The 10,690-nt window shown below is 44.6% G+C and overlaps 1 protein-coding gene across 2 annotated transcripts in view; it reads left to right on the forward strand.

Annotated features, from left to right (window-relative positions):
- Positions 1-7,726: 7,726 nt before the first annotated feature.
- Positions 7,727-10,690, forward strand: part of LOC308105641 (E3 ubiquitin-protein ligase SH3RF3-like) — a 153,077-nt gene continuing 150,113 nt past the window's right edge. For both annotated transcript variants that reach the window (XM_080456496.1, XM_080456497.1), the window contains exon 1: positions 7,727-8,404. In XM_080456496.1, coding sequence (XP_080312622.1) covers positions 7,970-8,404 — 435 coding nt within the window. In that variant the 5' untranslated portion in view covers positions 7,727-7,969. The remainder of the gene's footprint in view (positions 8,405-10,690) is intronic.

The raw sequence follows: 10,690 nt of genomic DNA on the forward strand, positions 1-10,690 counted from the left end.
GTGGTTTTCAACCTTTTTCATGCAAAGGACCCCTAAAATGATATGCATTTGGCCACGGACCACCATTTGAAAATGTTTTGTGCCAGGGACCCCCAGAAGCAAAGATTTTAGTTAAAAATGTTCGCCTATTTTCAAAAGGGACCAAGTAATAGAGCCCTGAGTGACTCCAGTCAATGAAGTAGCCTACAGTATATAGGGTTAAAGTGGTTAAAGGTCATATTGATTGGTTATTGATTGGTAACATTTGTACACTTTCTGAGTTAAATTAACACTTAGGATTTTACCGTACACTCTTGCTCAGGGGAATTGTGGTTCTGATTGATTGATTGAATACTTTTTTAACAGTTTGCAAAAAAAATCACAGAAAGTACAGTTTAATACAATTACAATGCTAAAAGGATTGAATCCAAGAAAGCACTATGGCTTGTTTCCATTGTGGTCCATGTGTATTCAATTAATCGAAACATTTAGTGACAGACAAATATACATTACTATGCAAAAACTTCATAGAAACGTGTAGTAAAAAAGTACAGTCATGGCATTTCTGGTGATAGGCCTGATTCTTTTTTACAGGGGCCAGTTCCGAATTGCAGCCACCTGTACAGTAAGTGCTCACTAAGAGCGGTTTTAAAGGAGACTAAGAATTCACACTTTTTAGGACTGTTGGTAGGGCATTCCAAATTTTGGTGGCTTTGCAGTAGAACAAATTCAACCCCTTGTTTGAGCCAAGTCTGGGTTGAACGTGATTTATGGAGCTCCCTCTGGTGTTGTGTTTGTGGACGTCTAAAACGTTTATGAAGTAGTTGACAGGTCAGGTGCATGGGTGTCTTTGTGTTTGAAGTGTAGTGTATCTTGTAGACCAGGCCCATTGCAAGTTGCTGTACTCTGTACTCTATACCCTGAGGCATCCCACTGCTTGTCGGTAGTGTTGGTGGGCTGTTGGTTGCGGTGTCAGTAGCGAGAGTCTAACCAACAACTCCTGCCTCCAGCAGTAACACCAGGCAGCCTCTCCTATCCTAACCAGCCTGCCAAGTTTTTCTTTAAAAAGATAAGTAACTTCTTATGGATGTTGGTTTTGCCGTGATTGCCTGCAGTGCTTCCAATGGAGATCTTTGCACAGAGAGAACACCAGTTCTGTAGTGTTGAAACGGATTGTGATGATTTTCATCTGACAGCGAGTTCTTGTTCCCTTCTCCCCCGTAGTCACCTTCTAACTCAGTCTTGTTTGACTGTGGAGAATAGCATTAAACGGATGACACATACCAGTCATAAAGAATGCGTGGGGGGGAGAGAGAGCGAGACAGATCAGGAGCTTGGGCCTATTGCCAGTGCTCGTGGGCTGTTTCAGCAAGGCATCCAAAGCCACACACACACACACACACACACACACACACACACACACACACACACACACACACACACACACACACACACACACACACACACACACACACAATTTAGTGATTGAACAGAGCAAATAGTTTGTAGCCTTGTGGATACAAGTAGGCAGATTAAAGATGGCAGTTCTCTAGCCTGTGGACCTGCAGTGTCAGAGAGTCAGGGGCGATGATGATGCCACTGCTGTTCACAGTCTGTCTGGGTTCAGCCACACAAACTCCAATTGGGATCGAGAGCGAGACTCTTGTCTCGGTCCAAGACATTCCTCTGTATTTGTTTGTTTATCCGATAATATCCCTCTCTCCATCTACAGAATTAGGCTATCATCTGAAATGTGATATAATAAGTGACCATAACATCTCTGAACTTTAAATACACAAACATTGCTGGTTGATTCTCTCTCTCTCTCTGTCTCTCTGTCTCTCTCTCAAGCTCTACCTTTGCGCTGAGCCCTCTGTTTTTCTTCGTGGGTGGTAGATATATGCACCACCCCTCAACCAGGAAGGCGTCAATAGATCCACACACACACACCCAAACACACCCACCCACACACACACACACACACACACACACACACACACAGACACACACACACCCACACACACACACACACACACACACACACACACACACACACACACACACACACACACACACACACACACACACACACACACACACACACACACATTCCTCTTTATCGCTGCGTAGCCCTCTGGCAGCTGCAGGGGGGCTGCATCGTTCTCTCTCCTTCCCCCCTGTGTTGTGGAGCTGAACGTGAGAACCAGGCAGGTCTGGACAGGTGGTCAAAGCCTGCAGTCACAGCTGAGAGACAACACATGCAATTACTTTGGATACATTAGGGTCCTGTATTACCTCCAGTGTGTCGGCAGTTGTCTTGATATACTGCGTGTACAACTCTCTCAGAGCTACAGAAATGTAAGGGTCCATTTGGAGCCCCTCAATGAACCCTGAGCCACATAAACCCTATAGTTAGTGCTGAGAATAGCTGATCTGCAAGCTTGTAAATCGTCTATTTTTTTTAGGCCTCAAGTGGTTAACCATGTTTGTTCTGCTACGACAGAACATCTCTGGCCAAGCGAACGACAGCATCAAAACAACATTCCAAATGGACAAAATGTGACAATGAACAGAGCAAAACACAATCCAAAATCTCATAAAAGATAATAGTGCAGTCCACAATCCCAATGTGGAAAATCTCAAAAGGCAATAGCAAGAGTCCATATAAATCTCGAGTAAACGAAGCACAGACAGCTCCTTATTGAGTCAATATCCCTCCTAATCTGGTTTAACTCACCAACAGAGACCAGCTCTGTCACTTTTAAATCATATACTGCTGCAATGAGTGCAGTGAAAGCCCCTCTGACTGATTCACTTCTGCCACCGGGGGACATTCACCAGAAACAGTTCCTGTGGCCGTAAACCATTGTGCCAAGTTTTGTGATGTTATGAGTTGACAAGCAATAAACATGCAGAAGCAATGGTCTTGTATAGATAAATGCGTAGTACAATCCTGAGTGTTCGATTAACTCTGAGAGTGTAGAAATGGGTGCACCGGTGTGTATGCAGGCAGGGCATGCCAATCTCACACTGTACATCCAGAGAGGTGCACAGTGATGCACAATACCAAAGCTATGATGATGTAGGAAAGAAACATAAAGGCCACGATGCAGTTGTATTTCAAACTTTTTCTGCTCAAGCCACACCAACGGGCAAGTCAAGTCAAATCTCAAGGCACACCTGTATTCAAAAACAATCTAATACATCTAATATAATACAGTGATGTTGTTAGGTTTTCAATAAAGTGAGTCTCGGGTCTCACTGGTGGTCATTTGAATGAGTCCCACTAATCTTAGATTCGATGTTGGCCTATTTGACAGTGCAGAAGCATAATTACTTTGATGCCTATAACATTAACGAGCGTCAACGAGCGTCAGCTGGACACAGACACACACACACCTGCCCTCTGCAGTGCTCTAATTTGAAAGTGACTGGAGTCTGTCTCATTTCTCTGCAAAAGGATTACTGTGATTATGGTAAACTAACATTTAATATCACACACACCATACAGTAATAACTCCTGTAATTTAAAAATAATATAAAATAGATAAATAAAATAAAATAAAAAAACAAGCAATACAGATATTTTCCGATATTACATTTTTATGCTAATATCGGCGGATAATATTGGACATCCCTACTCACTCATATGCAATATATATATATATAATGTTTGGTTGTCACAAAGTCCCAAGGCACACCTGGACTTATTTCACAGCACAGTGTCCCTCAGCACACCTGTCTCAAAGCACACTGTACATCAAGTACTGGCAGAGATTTCCAGACTCTGTGAGATGTTGAGTGTTGAGGAATGGCTGCCTGTTCCTAAAATGTGTGTACTGTATAGGTGAATATTTTTGGTTAAAATAAGTGTTCAATATCTCTATTCTGCAATTATTGCTAGAGTGTTTATTGCTATAGTCTAGATTCTTCTTCAGTAACAGGGGTCTCTCCATCTCTCCAGCTCTTTAGTAAACAGAACACACATTTTCAGGTTGGGATACCAATTTCATCCTATCAGGAGAGAGAACTCATACAGGATAAACACAGTTACATGCAATGTAGTCTGGCAGCAAAGGGCCTTTTTTTGGCTGAAGTGGGAAATGTGGTATATAGTTTTTTTTTCATTGGGCAAAATATTGTCTATACATACACACACATCCATGAATGTTCATGAATTCATGAATTCACCTGCTGATCAGCTGTCAGCATTGAGCACATTTTTTTAGAGGGGGGTATATGTGACCATCTCTATTACAAAATAGACTACTGGAAATGTATTGGACCCAGAAATGTTGTTTTCTATTTACTTTTATTATTGAAATGTAATCTATAGGCCTAGTGTATGATATTCAACTTTGTTGCTAAGAGTTGAGTGTTGAGCACTTCGCATAATTAGCGTAATTAACCATTTATTGGCCAATATATGCCCAACAGGACCTAGTGGGCCTGGGGTATACTTCGGGTATTGTTTTTTTCTAATGGTGGTTTTAGGTCATTCAATGCCTTAATAATAAATTCCCAACTGCTGACGTTCTTTGCTGACCTTTGAGCATTTTTCAGAATCAGGTAATTTTAGTAGAATACATGGATGTTTGGAGGTACAAGCACAGCTATCATTCATATGGCCATCTTGCTGATATTTTAGAATGTAGAATTATGTTGTAATGACAGAGGTTTTCAAAAGTGCATGTTCTGAATATTTACAACCAACATTATGTACTCAAGTAAAGTCAGTTATACTCTCAAGATTATCATCTATCAGGAAGGCAGACGTCACGTGTTAAACATCTGCCAAATGAGCTGACAGCTAAGGAACTGGTGCTGTGGGATTCTACACATGGGCATTGATCACAAAGGCATCCCACAACAACATAATGTGGACATTCTGAAGAAGGATGCATGAGCAGAAAGTAGTGATGAGCTAGCTAGATGCATGAACCAAGATGACTGCAGGCACCACTGGAGGTTTCATCTGAGGTCAACCTAGTGAAATGGAATGAAAAAGTATTAAAGTAACCATACAGTTTATTACTGGCACCATCACATATTTTACGCTTTTATTGCTTATGGTATTATGGTATGGAATAAACCTTTCTTTAGGTAGGATGTGTAATTGTAGTCCAACTTACATGGCTCACCGTTCATCAAGTTCTTCCTTAAGTACATTTTGATACCAATACTGTTGTACTTTTACTCAAGTAAATTTTGAATTCTGGACTTTTACTTGTAACAGAGTACTTCTACATTGCAGTATTGATACTTTTACTTAAGTAAAACATTTGAGTACTTTTTCCCACCACTGATTATTTGTCTGACCAAAAAATTACTGACTTTGTTTGAATCACACCAAACGCTCGTAACAGTATCTCGCCAGCAGGGGTCGTCAGAAACCGTTCTTTCCGACCTGATCGTTTATCAACTACTATGTAGCACTATAAAAGAAAAGGGGGGAAATAGGCTGTCTAACAAGACTTGTTTGATTGTTCAGACAATGTAGTGATAACCACAATCGATGTCCCCAGATACTGGCGGTTACGCTGGTCTCTGAAGCAACAGTTGGTCGGTTGGTCCCCTGATTGATGAGCTTTCTATTCAGCTGTCTTCCATCATGGGGATAGACCATGCGTCATACTGTAGTGTTGTACGGGAACAGGAGAGAAAGTGTTGTTGGCTGTCATTGAGCTCCAATGCAGGCTGTTTCCAACAGATACTCTAAAACAACGCAATTGTTCTTTCTTTAACGGGGGAAAAAAGTGCAATTATGGATCACTGATCTATCTGGGCTCACCTTGTCATCAATTAAGGTAGTAATTGTAGTATATTGGCTCGTAACAGGATAGGTTGATTGATTGATGTACTTTTATTTAGTAAGACATGAGAATAACAGTACATGGAAGTACAAATTCACAATACAAGGTCTACTAAACTGGAAGACTCATTAAGCACTGAGCTTGTTTAAGATGAGAACCCCATGCACACATATCATGATGAAAAGGTGGGCACCTCAATGTAAAATTGGCTATTTTGTCCAAAATGTTATAAATACAATATTTGAAAAAAGTTTTTAAGTAAAGTCAAGTATACATGATTAGAACATGCTTAAACATTCGACAATTGAGGTCTAATATTACTACAATTACAACAAATTGCTACAAAACCTGTATATCCAGTCATTTTGGGGCATAAACAAGTAGTTGAAGGATAAAATTAAGTCTGATAATACCGTTCATGTTCACAACATGTATACTTTACATGACTTAAGACCATTTTTCATATATTTTCTTTTTTTACATTACACAAAATAGACAATTTTACATCGAGGTGCCCAGATGTCCCTATAGTGCCCACCTATCCTGTATCCGTCCCCAGTCCCCACACAGTAAAATCCTCAGTGTTTATTAATGTATCTATTTGTATCTCTGAGAGTGTACACAGCAAATGATGTCAAATGGTCAATTTTTGCACTCAGAGTTGAACTAAAATTAACAACATTGATATTTCACAGCTTCTGTGAATGGTGTGTGCCATATGCGCTATGAGAGCAGGCTATGGCCACTCCACTCAGCATCAGCACCATTATTATCCAACACATTAGATCTGGAGCAGGTGCTGCTCTCCTCATGATGACAGCGATTACAGAACAGCGTCCATCACAGTCAGAGCTCTCTGTACTCCCACGTCGAGCTGGCCTGCTGTTACATCTGGCTCCTCCTAGTGTCTATACTTTTACTTAAGTAAAATTGAGTACCTTTTCCACCACTGTCTCCCTGGACACTCTTTCTCTCCGTTTCCTCTCTTTATTCCATCCATCTCCCCCCCCCCCACACACACACACACACACACACACACACACACACACACACACACACACACACACGCCTGCCTCACATTTGCCAGGAGGGCTTTGGCTCCTCTCCTCTCTTTCTCTCTTTCTCCCTCTCTTTCTCTTTCTCTCCCTCTCTTTCTCTCTCTCTCTCCCTCTCTTTCTCTCTCTCTCGCCCTCTCTCTCCCTCTCTTTCTCTTCCTCTCTTTCTTTCTTTCTTCCTTTTTAACAACCGTGGGAAGGTGTGAGGAAAAACTGGTAATAAATGACAGTCTGTGGCAACAGTGGCATTATGCCTCTGTGACTGTGTGGCTGTTGTGTTTCGGTGCATTAGCTCTCTCACCTCACCAGTCTCCCTCTCTCCTCTTCCTCCCAACGTTTAGTGTGTGTGTGTGTGTGTGTGTGTGTGTGTGTGTGTGTGTGTGTGTGTGTGTGTGTGTGTGTGTGTGTGCGTGCGTGCGTGCGCGCGCACGTGCGAATGCGTTTGTGCGTGTGTGCATGTGTGCGTCTCTGTCTGTGTGCGCATGCATGCGTGTGTGTGTGTGTGTGTGTGTGTGTGTGTGTGTGTGTGTGTGTGTGTGTGTGTGATCATCAGCATTGACGCACGGAACGCACGCACGCGCGTGCGCCAATGCCGATGATCGGTGCGTGGCTGATGAGAGCGTGACCTCACCGCATTCTGCACACAGCTGCGAGAGGAGAGAGAGAGAGAGAGAGAGAGGAATAGAATAGAACAGAGGAGAACAGATACACAGAAGAGACTAGAGAGGAGGATCTCGGTGAGGGAAGGAGGGGAGGAGGGAGGAGGGCAGCGAGCGATTGAGAGGAGCAAAACACACACACACACACACACACACACACACACACACACACACACACATACAGGAGAGAGGAGAGGCGAGAGGGAGAGGAGGATCTGATCTGAGTGAAGGAAGGAGGGAGGGAGTGATAGAATAGAATAGAGGAGAACAGACATCCAGAGAGGAGGAGGACAGGAGTATAATCTCGCTCGGCGCGTCGGGGGCTCCGCGGGGTTTGTTTGGGGAGCGTCCGTCCGTTCGTTCCGTTCCGTTCGCCTCCCAGAATGTTCTCTCGCTCCTCCACCGACACATCATTTCTCCACACACGGACACGGACGCTAGACTAAACTAAAACCCTTTAGAAATGATCACCCTCTCCGCCGGAGACATGGACATGGAGTCGTCGTCGCTGCTGGACCTGCTGGAGTGCTCCGTGTGCCTGGAGCGCCTGGACACCACGGCCAAGGTGCTGCCGTGCCAGCACACCTTCTGCCGCCGCTGCCTGGAGAACATCCTCCGCTCCCGGAACGAGCTCCGCTGCCCCGAGTGCCGCGTCCTGGTGGTGGACTGCGGCGTGGACGAGCTGCCGGCCAACATCCTGCTGGTCCGCCTGCTGGACGGCATCAGGCAGCGGCCGCTGCGGGGGAACGGTGGAGGAGGTAACGGAGGCAGGCTGCATCATGCCGCCGGACAGGGCGGCTCGCTGCAGGGCTACCATCTCGCCGGGACCTCGGCGTCTTCGCCGCCGGGCACCGCCGTCAGGGAGCTGCCCGTGGCCACCAGGAACTCCCCGGTTAAGGTTGGTTCACTTCTCGCTATAATGCCATGATGATTCAGGGGTCTTCAACGCTTTTTAGGCCAAAGGACCCCTTAGCTGAGAGAGATGATCGAAGCAGGGACCCCCCACTACATATTGTATAAAATGATGTTGCAGATATGTTACCTTTTCATAGGTTTCATAGATAGCTTCATAGACTTGTTTGACAGCACTGTCATCAGTGTTGGATTCACGTTAATGTATATTTTCAGACAGTTAACCACTTAAACCCCTCAATACTTAGAAAACTTGTACTTGATCTGCTCTTGTTCCCCCTACATCAAACCTCTTTGCCAAAATAGCAGATCTACAAGCTCGCCTGCTCGCGAGGCGTTGTGAGCTTGTAGATCTGCCATTTTTGACTAATGTTCCCCTCAGAAAAGGAATTCTAGGGTTCAAGTGGTTCATGCAAAAAAAAGTTCCTATCACACTCATTTGGTGGCCCCCCTGTAGTAACTCTGAGGACCCCCGAGGGGTCTTGGACCCCCTGTTGAAGACCCCTGCTATGTATTTATGCACTCTTGTTTTGGGGGAACAACGTGTTATGTGCAGCCTACACAGGGCAATCTGCTATGTACACTGTTGAGATGACTGTACTTGGAAGTGCCAGTTGTGTCTTAATCCCTCTATTCTTGCGGACCTGAGTTGCACCTGTACTTGGACCGCTTTTTTCCTTCTACACCACATTTCTTTGCCAAAAATAACAGATCTACTAGCTCACACAGCTACTACATTCATTTGATAACTGGCAGCAAAGCATGAACTTGGCTAGGATGAGACTATCTGGTGGTGAGAGAGTGATCTATAGTGCTCTGCCAAGGGACGCAGAGAGAGAGAGAGAGAGAGAGAGAGAGAGAGAGAGAGAGAGAGAGAGAGAGAGGGAGAGAGAGAGAGAGTCACCTGTCTGTTATCAGTGTTGTTGCTATAGTGGAGGTGCTGCTGTGAGGCAGGTAGCTCTAGGCTGCTGCAGCCACGGGGTGTTTCATAATGTTGGTCCCTGGGAACAGCAGAGCTCAATGGGAGAAGAATGCCTTGTTTACTCACCATCTCTATTGCATTTCTATTGCATGGCGCTATCTGTCTTGAACAGGAGCCGCTGTTGTTGACTGTGTAGGTGTAATATCACTATGATGGATGGAACGCTGTTGGGGAGTTATGAGACCAATTTCAAGTGTGTGGTTGTTGATAAAGGCGCTGCATTATCTTCAGGTTTATGGTGGGTAGCGTAGCGAGGTATAGGGACAGGTGAGCTATCTGTTGTTTTTACCCTCTCGTTTTGTCCCCTCTAAACGATGTCCCCAACAGGACATTGTTTAGGACGAGTGGGTTATAGGATGAGTGGGTTTCTAATCGTGTTCGATGACAAAGGGAATGCGATCAGTGCCGCCATCCTTCAGCCAGCTCAGCAACCCCCCCCCCACACACACACACACACACACACTACAATCAAGACTTATTATGTGGCCAGCTCCTTTTGAATAGCTGCTCATTGATTGAACCAGTGGACTGCTTAGCTGTGATGAAGTGCGTCCGTACCGAGCAGTCACTCAGTCACGGAGGTGGTGAGCGGGAATCCAACCCCCCTCGGTGACATCCCCCACTAAACCTAATACTGCACTTCAATTCGGTTCAATCAATCCGGTTCAATACTTTGCTTTACCACTCCCTGTGGAGCAATTTCCCCTGTCAGGTATAAATGCTACACTTAACCACATCAACCCTATAGGGTCCCTATTCCGGGGTGAACATCTGGCGAAAATAGCTGCTCTACCACCACACAAGAGAGTGTAGAGGGGAAAAAGGAGCAGACCAACTTAGTATAGAGCCCTGGAACAAGTAATATGGACACACTCCTTCACCTCATAACGGAGGCAAATGTGCATAACGTGGTACTAGAGACACTTAGACAATCCAATTATCTTTTTTACAAAATACATTGCCGAAAAGTATCATTTTCTAAAGCCCTTTCAGCCGAAGTGGCATTGTTTTTTTTTGTGTGTGGCATTTCTTTTTATGTCAGAGAGGTCAATGCAGACACGATTCCAAGGGCAGAGAGAGGAGAGACAAGACAGGGATGAGATTTGAACCGGGTTCCTCACACTCACAAGGAGCATTTGGGTCTGTGCTCTGACTGGCTGAGCCATCAGGCACTCCACCCACTTTTTGACGGAGAGATTTTGGTTGTGTGCAGCTCTCAGGAAGGAGAACTATCTTATGTCACGAACATGTTTTCACACATCTGCCGCACTGCCTTGGCCTGCCTGCCTG

Source organism: Gymnoscopelus braueri (genome assembly GCF_963280865.1).
Source record: "Gymnoscopelus braueri genome assembly, chromosome: 18".
Taxonomy (NCBI): Eukaryota; Metazoa; Chordata; class Actinopteri; order Myctophiformes; family Myctophidae; genus Gymnoscopelus; species Gymnoscopelus braueri.